Source organism: Natator depressus, chromosome 2 (genome assembly GCF_965152275.1).
Source record: "Natator depressus isolate rNatDep1 chromosome 2, rNatDep2.hap1, whole genome shotgun sequence".
Taxonomy (NCBI): domain Eukaryota; kingdom Metazoa; phylum Chordata; order Testudines; family Cheloniidae; genus Natator; species Natator depressus.
This window is the reverse complement of record NC_134235.1, coordinates 252114520-252131743: the sequence shown is the minus strand read 5'-3', so window position 1 is coordinate 252131743 and position 17224 is coordinate 252114520. Positions and strand designations below refer to the sequence as shown.

Below are 17224 nucleotides of genomic sequence, written 5' to 3'. Positions count from 1 at the left end.
ATTGCAGGCGCTTGTGGATCACCATGGGCATTTCACTGACATCAATGTAGGGTGGTCAGGGAAGGTGCATGACGCACACATCTTCAGGAACACTGGTCTGTATAGAAAGCTGCATGCAGGGACTCTCTTTCCAGACCAGAAGATTCCAATAGGGGATGTTTAAATGCCCACAGTGATCCTGGAAGACCAAGCCTACCCCTGACTCCCGTGGCTCATGAAACCTTACACCGGAAATCTTCCTAGCAGCAAGGTTTGCTTCAACAACAGGCTCAGCAGGTGCAGAATGATGGCAGAATGTGTGTGGCAGATGAAAGGGTCGCAGCACTGTCCTTTTGGCTATTTAGACCTCAATGAGGAAAATATTCCCATGGTCATAGCAGCCTGCTCTGCTCCGCATAATATTTGTGAAGCCAAAGGAGAAAAGTTTCCCCACAAGTGGAGCGTTGAGGTGGATCACCTGGCAGTTCATTTTGAGCAGCCAGACACCATGGCTATTAGAGGGACTCAACAGGGGGGCTATTCAAATCAGGGAGGCTTTGAAGCTGCATTTTGATAGAGAGCTCCAGTAATGTATCTTTCTGTAAAGCATTCAGCCAGGCATTGTTTACTTGCCACCTTGAACGACCCTTATAATGATTGCTACCTGAATGTCAACTGTAGTCTGCAAATGTGCCAGTTGCCACTGGGTATGAATTTCTGCTGCAACCACTGCGTGTAGGACACAAATAAAGAACCACTGTTTAATAAAAACTTAGTTTTACAAGAGAGAAATACACAGATTTACATTTCTTACAGGAAACATGACACTGAGCAGCACTCTCTGAAATGAGATTCCACAGCTGTGTGTAAGTCCAGCTGTCATTATGGAACATGTCCCTAGGGGGGGAGTGCCAGGGCCATGAGGGGGAGAGGGGAAGAGAGTTTTTGGAGGGCATGGAACACAGTTCTGAATGGGCTGCCGGGGAACTCTAGCATGGATATGTTTCAACTACAGCACAATCAGGGACCTGAGCATCTGTTTGCTTCTCTGTGAGCTTTACCATCTGCTCCTTTGACCCTCTATTATCCGCTCCTGCCCCTGTCTCCTCTCCTGGGTATCCATTTCTAGTTTCTCATTTATTGTCTCTCTCTACGGTCTGTTTTCGCTATCTGCATGATCTGACAATTGCACCACTTCTCAAAACACGTCCTCCTTATTCCTTATTTGCCTGCTTGTTTGATGGAGGCGCTACACTGGTGTGTAGGAGCTGGTCCTAAAGGGCACCTCTGCAGAAACAAAAGAAACAATACACAGAGTCAGTATTGTGTGTGCACTCGCAATCTTGAATCATAAAAGTTACATACATGTCTTTCTCACTTTCCCTTGGCAAGCACACAGCATGGCCAGAACACTAAACATGATGAGTTTGGCCTAGGGTGTGCAGGATGATACAAAGGGTCTGAGTGGTTTCAGAAGGGGATCAGTACAAGTGCCTAGGAACACTACGACACTATTCTGAATACTGGCACCATTTTCCACAGATGTGGGTGATTGAAGCGGATATCTCACTACTGAGGGTAATCGAGGATGCAAGGGTGCATCTCCTGCATGTGTGTGATTTCAGACTGAGTCTGCATGCTGCTTGCCAGTGTGCTGCTTTGGTTCCTGCAGAAGTAATTGCTGATTGTCATGGCAAAGTTTCCTACAATGGAGGGAAGAAACAAAGCAGCTCTGCCAAGGAACATTTGGCAGAGGATTGCAGAGTAACTTCAGGAAAGTTTCCTAGAGATCTCTATGGAGGATTCCCAGGTGATCCCGGTGTGCATTAAACTTTTTTTTGCAGGGCCCACATTGTATAGCTGCATAGGGGAATGAGAAGCAGATGAAAACAGTAGCTAGTGTGGTTAGTTTCTATCCCTTCTCCCACGTGCAGCATATAACAAAATTAAGGACATCTCTACCTCATGTAACCGTGTAGTATCAAAACGAGTACTTACCAGTGCTCCCCCTTCTGCTTCAGGGAGGCCAGAGCACTGGGACTGGCTACACCGCTCCAGAGTCAAAAAGAGGTCCTGGCTTGCCACACCACCGGATGCCCCTGTCGCCTGTCCGACATCCTCCTCCAACTCTACCTCCTCGTCCACCACTTCACCCTCGGGGTGGATTCCGCTGGCTGCTGCCTCCAGTGCCCCTGAAGTATCCACAGGCTCTGGGTGGGGGAGGTGAGGTCACTGCCGAGGATGGCGTGCAGCTCCTTGTAGAAACGGCATGCTTTTGGTGCCACACCAAAGCAACCGATGGCCTCCCTTGCCTTCTGGTATGCCTGCCTCAGCTCCTTGATCTTAGCATGGCACTGCTGCATGTCCCTTTCGTGCCCCTTCTCCTCCAGGCCATGAGCAATCTGCTCGTAGGTGTCAACGTTCCTACGGCTGGATCGGAGCTGCGACTGCACAGCCTCCTCTCCTCACAGACCCAACAACTCCAGTGTACTCCAGACTGGAGCGTGTTTGCTGTGAAAAGTCGGCATGGGCAGCTGGAAATATGTTATGTGAAATGTCCACACCGAGCAAACAAAGTAGAATTTCAAAAATTCCTGGGGCTTTAAAGGGGGAGGGGCGCATGCCTGTGTTACTGGCTGCAGGGCAGTGGAGTTCAAATTACTGACCAGAGTGGTCACGATGGGCATTGTGGGATACCTCCTGGAGATCAGTGTCTACACTGACAGTGTGTCACTCTCACTTGGTCACAAAAAGCTCTATGCCACTCATTGAGATGGTTTAATTACGTTGGTGTAGCAGGAGAGTTAAATTGGCGGAAGGCACATTGCAGTGTGTACACCTCCACTGTTTTGTTGACAAAACCCGACTGTGTAGTGTAGAAAAGACCTTTAGACTACTCAGTGATCTGTACTGTGGTACAAACAGCAGCAGGTACAGTAAGTCCCTGGAGAAAGCATTTAGTCACACAACACCAATGTCACAGCCCTGGCATCCAGTGAACCCAACTAGCAGTGAGAAGAGAATTCAGTCCTTAACCTCTCTGTTATCATTGCCAGTTGTGCTGGTGCAAGAAACTGAGACAATGATTCACGAGGTATTGGGCAGAGCCAACAAATCATTTCACAAGAGCCACTAATCATTTGTGCAGTAGTGACTTAGTTACTACCAACCCAACCTGACTTTACCTCTGTGGGTGAAAAGCTGTTCATACCATTACCAATTTCCTTCCTGCCTTCCAAAATTATTTTTCTACCTCATTTTTGCTAATTTTGCTAGAAATTGGTAACTACATGTAAGAGAATATATTAAAAGCTAACACTATATTGTGCAATAGAGCTTGCTCCTCCCAGTCTGAAATGTGTGAGACGATATAAAATAAGCAGGGACTTTGAACTATGAGTCAAGGTTTAACTTCTAGTTTAAAGATATGGGGACATTGGCTTTGGAAGAGTTCAAGAGTCACATCTCCACTTTTCTCTCAGTACCCAGGAGAACTCAGTGCCAGAGAACACAATGAAAGGAGTCTCACTCAAGGAGAAAGAAAATTTACCTTAGAAATTGGGAAATTCTTGCAGTGAAAGCCCCAGCTCCAGGTTGCAGCACATTCCCTACATGCAAAGGCATTAATTCCAATTAATTAGCTGCATTTTCTTTACCCTGGCTATTTAACACTCTGTAGACGCTTGAGCATATTAAGATCTTAATTAAGATTAAGATCACGACAGTCAATGTTTTAGAAGAACTCTTAAATCAGAGCCCATACCCCTGACAGAAGAGGAAACAGCCCCCCGGCAGAGGACACACTGGAGATTAAACTAATACTATTCTAGTGTAGTGTTAACACCCTGCTGATTTCAGAGCTCTGCCTAGATGGCATCCATTGGTCACAAAGGGCACTCTTGTTTTCAGAGAGAGGCCCAAGACTGGAAGTTTAAGTTCAGGATGAAGAGGGCTCACTTACCAACACAGATATCTCCCACTTTCTCAGGACCCAGACTGACATCTGTAAGGACAGCTGTCATAACAGCAGAGAGCAGCTCATCAGGAGTAGTATCCTGAAAGGAAAAACGGCACATCCTGTGAAGTATGCAGTGTTGTTGTAGCTGTGTGGGTCCCAGGATATTAGGGAAGCATGGTGAGTGAGGTAATATCTTTTATTGGATGAACTTCTGTTAGTGAGAGAAAGAGAAACTTTCAAGCAAAGAGAGGTGTGCAGCCAAAGCGTGGGTTATTTCTGTATTGAGGCATGTACTTCAGCAGCCATCACCCAACCATTAAACTCTCTCCGGAACATTCCCAGTTTAGCATCAACTTCCTGAACACCACAATCAGCTTCAGCACTGGAACCTGACAGACAACTATATACAAAAAATCCATAGATGATCACACCTAACTTAATAAATCCAGTAACCACTCCAAACGCACCAGGAAATCTGTTATCTACAGCCAGGCACTCAGATACCACAAAATATGTTCTGAGGAGAAAGTCTGTGATATACACCTTAACACACTCAAAACCACCTTCACCAAACAAGGACATTACCAGAGAAGTAGATTGCATCATGGAACGGGCACCCAAATATCCATAGAGAACCTGTTCAGTAGAGAATTAAAACCCTCTCCAACTGCACACCCCTAATTTTCACCTACCACCCCACACTGGAAACCATAGAGGACATCATCAAGCAACTACAACCCATACTCAATTGCGACTCCATCTTCAAAGAAATCTTTCCTAAACCCCATCTTCTGGCCTTCAAACAACCCACCAAACCTCTCCAAAGCTCATCATCAGAAGCAAGCTCCCCATGGACTAGGATACACCAACTCAAAGTGGCACCAGATCCTTCCAGAACAACAGATGCAAAACCTGCAGACATATCTCCACTGCTACAATGATCAACACCCCCCACAAAACACCTTTCAAGATCTATGGGTCATACACATGCCTATCACATGTTGTGTATCTCATCCCATGCAATAAAAGCCCCAACAACAACTATGTGGGTAAAACCAGACAATCACTATGCTCTCAAATGAACTCACAGGAAAATGATAAAAGAGAAAAACACCACATCCCCTGTGGCTGAACACTTTTCACAAAGCAATCACTCTATAGCTGACCTTTCAGTTCTCATCCTCAAAGGAAATCTGCACAATACTTTCAAAAGACAGCCTGCGAGCTTAAATTAATAACTTTGCTAGACACTAAAAACCATGGACTGAATATAGACATTGTTGTAATAAGCCATAAATCCAATCTATAACGCACTAACAACCCCGCCCAGCTGCCTTTGCCCCCCGACACCCATTTCTTTCCTCCCTATGACTAGAGGGCTGTTAACAGGCCACTTCACCTTGAAGGGTCCCTTGAAATACATGTTAACTACTTATGCTAAACAATCTCTTCCACCTTGTATTCATCTGTGACATTCCGAGTACCTTTCCCAGACCTGATTCCTGAAGAACTCTGTGTAAGCTTGGATCTCTCACCAACAGAACTCAGTCCAATAAAACATGCTATGAAGAGCATTTAAGAGAGTGAATGTTGCTTTAAGGGGAAATTAGAAACAATGCCTTCCCACTGACTTGCCCCCATACTATTTTAATGGCCAACTGATTTATGTTAGTACAGGGCTTGAAAAATTTGCAGATCTACTAATCCTACCAGCCAATATACCAGTAACTAACCATATGTTCTGCAATTTAGAGCAACATTTGTATATTGTCCATGTTACATTGTGGATTTTTCAAGCCCTGTGACAACACGCTGTCTTCCATTCTGCTTTGGTAAGTACAAGAAATAGTGCTGTTGTAAATCTTTCCAATTCAAAAGCAGCTCCAGTTTGTTAGCCATAACAGTGCACAACAGCCCAGCATTTCAAACTAGATTCTATGGCTCCTGGGTTTATTTTGGCAAAAAAAAGAGGTCACTGGGAAGATATATGGCCAGATCCCAAAAGCTGATATACTTGAGTTGAAGGAGCTTGGTGCTTCACAGGATTGATGCTATACTAAATCGACCCAGAAAGAGCCTTTGTTGTTTAAACCTTAGTCCAAAAGCTTCACTAATGCAGAAATAAGGTTGCCTGGTGGCAGGGCTGGATTAAGACCTTTAGCGGCCCTAAGCACTGAAAAGATTATGGTGCCCCCCCATATGTAATTCAAAATAAACACAATACCATACCGTAAAATAAAATTTTATTTTTCGAAATGACACAAAATTTACATGTATGCTGAAATTAAAACAGCTTCTTTCTAGATTTTCTGATTGCAAAATTCTGGATAAGTTCATCGAAGCTGACTCGACGAAAACATGTCTGCTTCAATACACAATAGGGAAAGTGAATCAAGTCTGTGCTGACACATTGTTGTTCTCTGAGAGTTTTTTATTCTTTTCAGCTGAGAAAGAGCATTCTGTGGAGCAGTTAGTAATCATCAATGTTAGACAAATACGTAGTGCAATCTCTGCATTTGGAAATACACACTGTATTCCGTCTTTCAATATTGTGTCATGAAGATCAATGTGACTGAATTTCATTTTTCCTGTTTCATTAAACTTTGCGCACATATAACAGTGGAACTGCCGCACTTCTCCACAGAGATTCATGTTCAAGCCAACAGGGTATGAGTCAACTAGCTTTTGGAAACCTTGCAAATATTGTTTGTCAGATAAGTCCATACTGTTTAGAAAAGAAAATCTAGTTGATACTTCTTTGTACACTTCACCTCTCCTCTTCATATGAGCTTCAAGTGTATCAATTATAGTGTAGTAAGTAGATACGTGAAATTTGTCTCCAAGATTCAATGCTGTTTCTGTTGCACAGCTATCATTTGCTTGTTTTTTCCCTGATTCGCTTGCGGGACTGGGCTTCTCTGTAGTTAGTATCAGGCAAGAGATCTTTTGATATGACTTCAAATCTTTCGAAGTCATTCCTCAAAGTGTGTAAGTGGTCTGCTAATGATTGACAGAGGTCTACACGTTTTCAAATCCAATTCTCTTTCTTGGAGAGCTTGACTTGTGTGGTAAAAGTGTTGTAAAATTTCATTCCACATGGTCAACATGAATACAAACTCTAGTTCTTGCATCTTGCTTGCAATGTTTTCTGCCTCTCGTATAGTTTCTCCCTTTTGTGATTGGTCTTCAGCTATACTTTCTAATGCATCCACAATCTTTGAGTAGGACTCCAGAATTGTACTTGTTGCCACTGCATGTGCCTCCCAGCGAGTATTAGAAGGAGATTTCAACATACAATCATTGCCCAAATATGGTTTAAGAACTGCCCATTGGAGTGTTGGGGCAGAGAAAAATGTATAAAGTAACTGGACCGTTGAGAAAAAACGTACTGCCACCGGACAACCACCAACAGCACTGCGGCCAACAAGATTGAGAGTGTGCGCAGCACATGGTAGGTGGGGATAAGTAATAAAAAGAGAACAGAAAAATGGGAGAAGAGTGTGTAGTGGCATGTAAGGAAGTCTAACAAAGTTCTGATTTTTCCCCATGATGACTACTTCAATGCTTTTTTTGAAATATCAAATATCAAATTTTAAAAAAAAACACTCATTTTTTTGGTGCCCCCTGCTTTGCTGGTGCCCTAAGCACATGTTTAGTCTGCCTATTGGGTAATTTAGCCCTGCCTGGTGGTGCCTTGTGCCCTTCCAGAACCTCAAATTCAACTACACTCAAAAGTCTGACAACCAGGAAATGCAGAGTTAAGAAAAACGCCACCCCACAATGCAATCTTGACCTATCCCATTAAGCTGGTAATAGCCACTGGGAATGGTTCAGTAAGGGTAGTGCCATAATATGCAGATGTACAGGACAACTAAGAAAATGTGCCATTGTGTGTCTTGTATTTCTGTAGTATTTATTTGCACGCACTCCAGCTGTGTTTAGCGTAGCTGTACTGAATTGTAGAGGGATCAGTTGGAGCAGACTGGAAGAGTTGATATAAGAAGTGCAGATGTACTTTGAGGGATCAAGTACCCATCATTTCAGTACTGAGTTCTGTACATGTCAGTAACAGTGCACAGGGGTTTTGTTGTCACAGGGACTGTCTGCAGTCTGGTGGCATACATGACTAAGCCAGTCAGAGCTGGGTATGAATGGTTATAAATAGGGGAGTTTGAGACAACCCTATGGATTCAGTAGTTGAACAACAGAGGACGAAGGCATGTCCGCCATGAGAACCCATCCCAGAACCTGTGTGACTTTGAATCCAGGCTGTGGACTTCTTGCTGGATGCTGGTGATGGAACTTTTGGAATTATTGCCAACTTTCAAAACTCTCTGTAATCTGCCTGTGACAATATTTATAGTGAGAAATTACTATTTGTAGCTAATTTCTTTAGTGAATCAAGCTTAGTTTGCGTGTTTTGTTTTATTTGCTTAGTAACCTGCTTTGTTCTTTTTGCTATTCCTTTAACTACTTAAAATCTGCCTTTTATAGTTAATAAATTTGTTTTGTTTATTATTAAACCCAGTTTGTGAAATTTCTAACTGAAGGGGCAAGAAGATGTGCATATCTCTCTTCACACTGAGGGGTGTGCACATGAATGCTGGATGAGTCCACTCACACAGAGCTGACTTCAGTCTGTGTCTGCAGATGGGTGTGGTTCTACCTGTGTGTGTGTGCGCTGCAAGAGGCCAGAGAGCCTAATTCAGCAAAACAGGGAGAGGGAATCCAGGCTGGTGGAGCAGGTGGGCTCAGAGAAACTCCAGTACATCACATGGCATCCCGGATGGGCGGGGGTCCAACCCATCACACCTAATACAGTACTCCCTAATCCACTGCACTAGTATGTGTATTACTAGCATGTTGGGGCATCCTCAATGGGGATAGATAAGGCTGAGGAGAATGAGGCAGGATTACATTACCCTAACTGCTTACTAGAGTCTTCCATCTTCCCTCTAATTAGTATTAATTTCCTTGACAATCAGAAAATCAGAATCTGTATGTGGATTTTAGAACACTTTTAATATCGCTGTTAAACCAGAAATTTTGGTCTCAGGATAAAGCTTCCAAAAGTAGCTCCTGCAGAATGCAGGCAGAGCCAGGAACATGCACATGACACATTCTCTGAAAGAGGCCAAGAATAGAGCTCCAACTCAATACATAGGTGTAGCTCAGTGGCAGTGCCAATGGCAACAGCATGTTCATGTTGAGCAACTCAATTACTGTGACAATTGGCTGCCAGCAAACCTTCTGGCTTGCAACAGAAGCTCTATCCCTGCACACATACACTTCAGTTCCTTTGAAGCATCAGTTTGGTTCAAGCTTGTTAAGATATAGATATTCAGGACTGTCTGTAAAGGCCTGTACTTTAAGAATTTCGGTGTATTCTTATCACTTGGCTAGTCAGAGGTATAAAAGAAAAAATCAAAATCACTGTCTGCCAGTGTAAGGTCCTTCTCTTACTGTGACAGTCTGAGGCCCTGTTCTTAGGCTAAGGCCTTTGGCTAAGCAGCAGAGGCAGCCATAAGCTAGGAAGCGAACAGTCACATCCCCACATTCCAAACTAGTCACATTGAAATAAGGTGCTATTGGGCTGTCAGGCACTATCAGGACAGGATTGTATTCCTATCACCTCTAGAGAAAGGGAAGTGCCTAGAAAATGTAAAAGGAAACTTAGTTTGATAGCATCCTGTCTGGCAAGACCTCACTTATCAATAGCTGGGATGTGAAATCCTCACTTCTGTATTGTTTTGTCATTATAGTTCCCACTTTGCTATTGTTTGTCTGTATAATCTCTGTCTGGTTCTGTGATTGTTTCTGTCTGCTGTACAATTAATTTTGCTGGGTGTAATCTAATTATTGTGGTGGGATATAATTGGTTAGCTAATCATGTTACAATATGTTAGGATTGGTTAGTTAAATTTCAGTAGAATGATTGGTTAAGGTATAGCTAAGAATATTACTATATAAATTAGGGGCAAACAGGAAGTAAGTTGGGATTCGAAAATAAGGAAAAAGGAACTTGTATTTAAGCTTGCTGGAAGTTCACCCCAATAAACATCGAATTGTTTGCACCTTCGGACTTCGGGTATTGTTGCTCTCTGTTCATGCGAGAAGGACCAGGGAAGTGGGAGAGTGAAGGAATAAGCTCTCTAACAAAGCTGAGCTGGAGTTCCACAAACTTAGGCTTTGTCTACAAAAGCACTTTTGTCGGTAAAATTTTTGTCTGTCAGGGGTGTGAAAAAACATGCCATGCACTATCTGAGATTAATCCAGAACAATATCAGTTTGGAGAGGCTCAGAACCTTAGTCTGAGCCTTGGATGTGCACAAAAACAGACTAACACGGCTGTTACTCTGAAAAACGTTATAAGAACTAAACGATTTTGTAAACTCATGAATTAAGGGGCTTTATCTTGGGAACATCTAGCTCACATGACCCAACTTTGGACCTCTAACCTATCTCCACACTGCAAACAGCCCTACTTGATGATCACTTTAGATAAGCTGTTACCAGCAGGAGAGTGGGGTGGGAGGAAGTTTTGTTTCATGGTCTCTGTGTGTATATAATGTCTTCTGCAGTTTCCACGATATGCTATGCATCCGATGAAGTGAGCTGTAGCTCACGAAAGCTCATGCTCAAATAAACTGGTTAGTCTCTAAGGTGCCACAAGTACTCCTTTTCTTTTTAGCAAATTTCAAGACAATCTGAGTCACCATGTAGATTTTAGAATGCTTACAATAGTAGTCTTTTATAACCAAGCTGCCATTCCATTATAATTCTTTTTATTTAATATCCAGTTCAGTATAGAGATTAATTCCTATTAACCTCTGTCTACTGCTTCAATTCCTCTCAATTTCCAAATCGCAACATACAGTTAAAATCCTCATTTAGCTATGAGGTCTCACACTTCATAGCCTTACTTGCACCATACCTGGGGCTTCCTGCATCCCTCCCCTTCCCCCAAGTTCCCTGTGTGCCACTCTTCCATCCCCCTCTCTTTCAGGAACTCCCAACTCCACCCATTCTCTCTCCTGCCAGAGATTGTGTGCCCCCATTCCTCCTATACCAGGGCCTCCCCTTCTCCCCATGCCACTGTGTGTGCACCTCCCCATTCCTCCTATGCCATTGGGTGTATGTTCCCCCCCCCCCCATTTCCACCTTCCCCCCTGCCAGAGGTTCTGTGGGTCCCCCTTCCCTCATATCACAGTCCCCCCATCCTACTCCCCCATACCAGGAGCAATACATGTACCATCATTCCTTTCCCCCCAACCCACATTATTATTTGTCTAGGAGACTGACATTCTGAATGTCAATCTATTAAACTCCTTTGGGAAGATGAGCAGAGATGAGATGGGCTAACTGTTAGGCTAAAAGGCATAATGGGTGCGATCAACCAGTTATTTACTCTATAGATAGGCCTTCTGGTTTTGAGGGTTTATAAATTATATTTGTCAGAGGGTAGGAGGGGAGAGCAGCATTTGTGTTTTATGTAAATGTCCAAAACGCAGGGGTTTTCAGGGCTTTTTGTATGCACCATTACAATAGCATATACTGTAATGAGCAGTCTTTGTAATGTTCCCTGAGGTGCTTTAATATGGTACTGTTTCAAACAGTAGCACATTAAAGTGCACTAGGGAACCTTTAGTGCCCACCAAGAGGGTCTACAAGGATTAATTCATCTGCAACACATTAGCGAGCTTTAGAAATCACCGCCCCCGTCCCATAGTGCACATTACTGCTCCACATAGACAAGCCCTTAGAAACAAGTAGCCATTTCTGTTGTTTTTCCAGTGTTTATTGGATAACCGCTCATTTCATTCCCTGAGTGCAGCAAGTTTCAGCACTGTAAAGTGCCAGTATAGACAGTGCACCAGCACTGGGAGCCATGCTCCCAGCGCTGGGAGCTACGCTCCCAGCGCTGGGAGCTACGCCCCTTGTGGAGGTGGGTTTTTTAGAGCACTGGGAGAGCTCTCTCCCAGTGCTTTGCCACGACTACACAAGCTACGTTAAAGCACTGCTGCAGCAGCGCTTTAATGTTGCCAGTGTAGACTAGCCCACAGTCCAGGCTCTGGCAGGGGTGAGCGTCCCGACAGTCTAGGAGCTTCCATTGGGGGGAGAGCCAGCCAAGCTTACAATCCTAGCTTGGCAGACAGTAGACTTACACAGGCCTCCTGGCCCAAGGTTAGGGTGGCAGGGGAATGCGGACCCACCCAACTCCATGGCGTTCCAGCCCAGGGCCCTAACAATGGCGGAGTGGTCCGCCACTGGGTCAGCGGGGATCCAGCAGCAACACACTGACCTAGAGTCAGCCAGCAACATAGCCAGACAGTAGTCGGCTATCCCTGGGCTACTTCTTATCTCCCCAGAGTTTGGTACCTCTGTAGTCCACAGGTCCTCGGGCTCCTCTGGGTACACAGTGGACAGCAGTCCCGGCAACTCCTCTTCAGGGTCAGTCTTCTCCGAGGGCAGGTGCTGCAGAGTGCATGTTCAGTTCCAGGGTGCCACAGCAGAGTGGAGGCATCCATCTCCTTCCTTGGCTTCTGCTCAACTGAGATGCAGAGTCCTCCCTTTATACTTCCTGTCCCGCTCTGGTACTTCCAGGAAGAGTGGCGGGGCAAATTCGGCTTTGCCCACCAGGGGGAGCGTAGTGGTCCTTCGCTCTCAAGTCTGGAGGGAGGCTATTCCACCCCACTACAGGGTGTTTATCAGTTAAAGCTTAAAATAAGAAGCCCTATCTATAGATAACACAGTCTTGAGACCCTCTGCAAAAGAGCAGGCAGAGGCTTCGTGTGTCTTCAATTTCCCCCCTTTTCCTCAAAATCAGTAGGGTTTTGACCACTGATGCCCAGAATATTCTCTAAAATTTTGGAATTGTTCAGATGCAGTGTTCAAATGTTGTCACATTACTAATGTAAGCAGTGTTGTTGTAGCTGTGTCAGTCCCAGGATGTTAGAGAGACAAGGTGGATGAGACAATATCTTTTATTGCACCAACGTCTGTTGGTGAGAAAGACAAGCTTCCCAGCTTACACAGAGCTCTTCTTCACATTATTCAGGCAAACAGCTGCAAGTTGAGTGCAAAGCCTTTGCAACCTGGCCAACTAGTTTTATTTAATGACTACATCAATCTTCTTTCCATACACTGTTTAAGAGGAAACAGAGCAGCTTTTCAGGTCACAAACCTACAGTAGGCAAGAGACCTCCTGCAGACAGGGATAGCCAGGCCGGGGCTTCAGGGCAGAAGTTTGCGCACAACACATTGGGGATTTATCAGTTTAGATCCACTGGTTCCATGCCTTAGACTATGTCTACACTACAGTTTATGTTGGCATAACTTGTGTCTCTCAGAGTTATGAATCAGAGGTGAATTAAGATTTACTGGGGGCCTGGGCAAAAAGAACATTTGGGCCCCCACATCCTGCAAGCCCAGAACCAAGGAAGCCAGGGCCCCAACACTTTCAAAAGGTGGAGGGTCATGCCCGCCCATTTTTTAACATCAGCATAGTAGCCTCGGGCAGGCATGGAGCAGCAGTGGCATGGGCATAGTTTGGGGAATGGAGGGGGGGGCGTTGTCCGAGGCTTGCAATTTGGGAAGGCCAGAGGCAACAGGAGGAGCAGTGCTGCACGTGACAGCTGCCTTCGGCATTTGAAAGTAGAATGAATTATATTGAAATTATAATTCATTAAAGAAATGCTACTTGAAGGGTTTGTTGAAATACAGTTGTCAGGAAGAGAAACATTAAGGAGTGAGAGACAATGGGTCCTCAAACTAATTAACTTAGAGCTCCTACTGAGCTAGGAGATTGGTAAACATTAGTATGCAAATAAGATATGTATGTATATTTGTCAGTTTCTGCTTCCTTTTATCTCTTACGTTAAATTGGCTTTGGCTTATCTGTATAAATAAGTTAGCTTGAGCCTCAGAGAGGGGCTCACATATCTGGGTGCATTGGCAAAGCGCTTTGCTAATAAACAGAGTGGTCTGACAAATTATGTGAGTCCTGAATCTGACTCTGACAGGCACAAAGCACAGTTGGCAGCAGGTGCAGCTTGTCACCAGGGCCCATGGGCAGCGGTGTGCCCTTGGAGACGGGGACATGGTCTGGGGGCTGCTCTCAGGCACCCTAGCCCCTGCCCAGGGCAGGTGGAGGGTCCAGGGTTCCCCAAAGCAGCCTGGGCTCCCTGGGTGGCTCTTACCACTGCCCATTCTCCCGCTAACATAGCTTCTGCCATTCGCAGAGAAAGTTTTATTACGCTGACAGGAGAGCTCTCCCGTCGGCATAGAGCGTCTTCACCAGGCATGCTTCAGTGGCACAGCTGCAGCAGCAATGTCTATGCCCTCAGACGCTGCACTAGTGCAGAAAGCGACTCGCACCAATACAGTCACTTGCACGCTTCTAATATCCGTGCAGCAGGTCTACACTAGGGATTTGCCCTCATATAGCCACCCTGGTGCAGAGAGGGGAGAGCCCGAGCACACAGGGGAAGGGGACATAGAGGTGCAGAGAAAGAAGTGCAGAGCCCCCTTTAAAGCAGGGGAGATGAGGGCACACAGTGTAAGAGCAGAGAGGGAAAACCCTTTACCGTGGGGGCCCCGGCCCCAACCCCTACTCCCCTGAATTTCCCAAACCCCCAATCCCAAATTCCACCCCCTCAGGCTTCCCCCCCAAAACCCCTCCTCCCCCCAGCCCCCTACTCCAAAACCCCTCCTCCCCTCAGGGCTCCCCCCAAAACCCCTCCTCCCCTCAGGGCTCCCCCCAGCCCCCTACCCCAAAACCCCTCTTCCCCTCAGGGCTCCCCCCAGCCCCCTACCCCAAAACCCCTCTTCCCCTCAGGGCTCCCCCCAGCCCCAGCCAGCCACTGCGGCTCTAGGGGCTGGCCCCCCAGCCCCCACCGCCGGGGCCCCCTCGGGATTCCCCCAACCGGGGTTACCTTGAAGCCGCCCCGCTTGGCTTTGGCGATGGGGGTCCGCCGCCCGTGCACCACCACCACGTCGTCCTGCTCCCCGTCATGGCCGGGCGCCGTCGCTACCCCCCCGCACTGAGCCGCCCGCAGCGCCGGCCCCCCGGCAGGCCTAGCCGCCAGGTGCCCCAGCACCACCGTCACCCGCTGCATCGCGCGCCCCGGCCAGCAGCCTCCCGGACCCTGCGGCCGCGCGGGACTCTGGGACAGAGCCGAGCCGGCCAGGCCCGCCCCGCCCCGGCCCTACGGGGGGCCCAAGGGCAAGCGAGTGCGGGGCCGCCCCCTGATTTGCATAACATGGCGCCCGGTGACAATTCCCTACTTTCAAGGGGGGCTGGGCTCTTGGGAGACTACAGGCCCCAGGATGCAACGCGCCACCGCGAGTGGACAGACTGGTGGCGCTTTGCCTTCTGGGGCCTGTAGTCTTCCATCCTCCCAGTTGAGTGCTCTGTCCAACCGGTTCAGTTACCCCCGCAATGGACCCTGACCTACTCCTGACACTGTCCTGCCGGCCTTGTGCATGAGACAGTGTAGCTACTGCCTAGTGTGGAGGCATAACCTAAGCCCACTTAGATAGGGTCCCCTCCTAGGTCAATTTTGGACCTATTCCTTCTTCCTCCCAGCTTGACCTAGAGTCAGACACAACCCCACTACTGTCAAACCCATCCTTCCACACGAATGTCACAGTGCCCAGGTTTGCTAGAGCAGGCTGCCAAGGAAAAGCATCTATTGTCCCGTTATGGAAATGTCTGATAGAATTTAACAGGGATGAGACAAGTAGAGTCCTATGGAAATTTGAAAGGGTTCTGTAGAAATGACTTTAAACACCTGTAGAATTTAAACAGAGAATAAGAGCCTGCCTCTACACTTCTTTATTTCAGTTTGGTTGTGGTTTTTTTGAGTGAGTTTGTTTTGTTTGAACAAACATCCTATAATAGTGTCGGGGGGGGGGCTCAATTCTTATTTAAAGTCTATATGATAGTTATAAAAATATAAATATTTTCATTTTCTATTAAATCCTATAAGGATTTTTCACAAAACAGAGAAAATAACCGGATTGTATATATGTCCACACTCCTCCCTAGATATTTCCTTGTAACACTGTTGCTCAGAAGAAATCTCATCCTGCACCTCAGGGAAACACTTTGTTGGATCACAAAGAATGGTAATAAGGATCTTGGACCTTGAGTCTGGTAAGGACTTTTTGCTGGAGAAGAATTGAACGGTGCCTCCAGTCAAGCAATGTCACAAATGAACAATTATTGCTACTGCCCCATAGGTGGTGCCCACTAAGAAGGTATTATTATTCTTATTAATACTATTTATTATTATTTTCTCTGTTATTCTCTGATGGTTCAGTTGTGACATTCCTTGACTGAAGGCACTGTTCAGTACAAGAGGCACATTTCTGGGAGAAGGCCTGAGACTGGAAAGTTGTTGGTGTCGCCCTGTGTGTGAGCAGGACCAGGAGTGGTTGCTCTCATAGCAAAGCAGTGTAAAAGGCAGGGGTGCCATTTAGAGGGAACAGGGGACTTCCCCCTTCCCCCAATTTTGTACCCGAGGTCTGCTCACAGCTCATGCCCTAGCCCCAGATGGAGCTCTTAAGTCCAACACAGCTTGAGTATGATATGTTATGAATTCTGTGCTGCTCCAAGCTTCCGCCCTGAGGGCAAGGAGTTTGTTTATAAACTGAGGCAAGGTGATTAAGATAACAAAAGGCTTGTCATTAAATTAAATTAAGGATCATTAGATGATCCTGAAAGCATTGCCAGGCACTCTAGTTAAAAGATAGGAAACAAAGGGTAGGACTAAATGGTCAGTTTTCAGAATGGAGAGCGGTAAATAGTGGTGTCTCCCAGGGGTCTGTACTGGGACAAGTGCTGTTCAGTTTATTCATAAATGATCTGGAAAAAGGGGTAAACGGTGGGGTGGTAAAATTGCAGATGATATAAAATTACTCAAGATAGGTAAGTCCAAACCTGACTGCAAAGAGTTACAATGGGATCTCACAAAACTGGTTGACTGGACAACAAAATGGCAGATGAAAATAATGTTGATAAATGCAAAGTAATGCACATGGCAAAATATAATCCCAACTATACATACAAAATGATGGGGTCTAAATTAGCTGTTAACCGTCACAAAAGAGATCTTGGAGTTATTATGGATAGTTCTCTGAAAACAACTTCTCAATGTCCAGTGGCAATCAAAAAAGCTAACAGAGTACTGGGAATCATTAAGAAAGGGATAGATAATAAGACACAAAATATCATACTGCCTCTATATAAATCCATGGTATGCCCACATATTGATCTCAAAAAAA

General features: G+C 45.7%; 1 protein-coding gene across 1 annotated transcript in view; it reads right to left on the bottom strand.

Moving 5' to 3' along the window:
* ACAA1 (acetyl-CoA acyltransferase 1) overlaps nt 1-15082 on the bottom strand; it is a 31981-nt gene extending 16899 nt beyond the window's left edge. The window contains exons 1-3 of the mRNA XM_074946372.1: nt 14872-15082; nt 3941-4034; nt 3530-3587 (exon numbers count right to left, since the gene is read on the bottom strand). Coding sequence (XP_074802473.1) covers nt 3530-3587; nt 3941-4034; nt 14872-15054 — 335 coding nt within the window. The 5' untranslated portion in view covers nt 15055-15082. The remainder of the gene's footprint in view (nt 1-3529; nt 3588-3940; nt 4035-14871) is intronic.
* Nucleotides 15083-17224: the final 2142 nt, after the last annotated feature.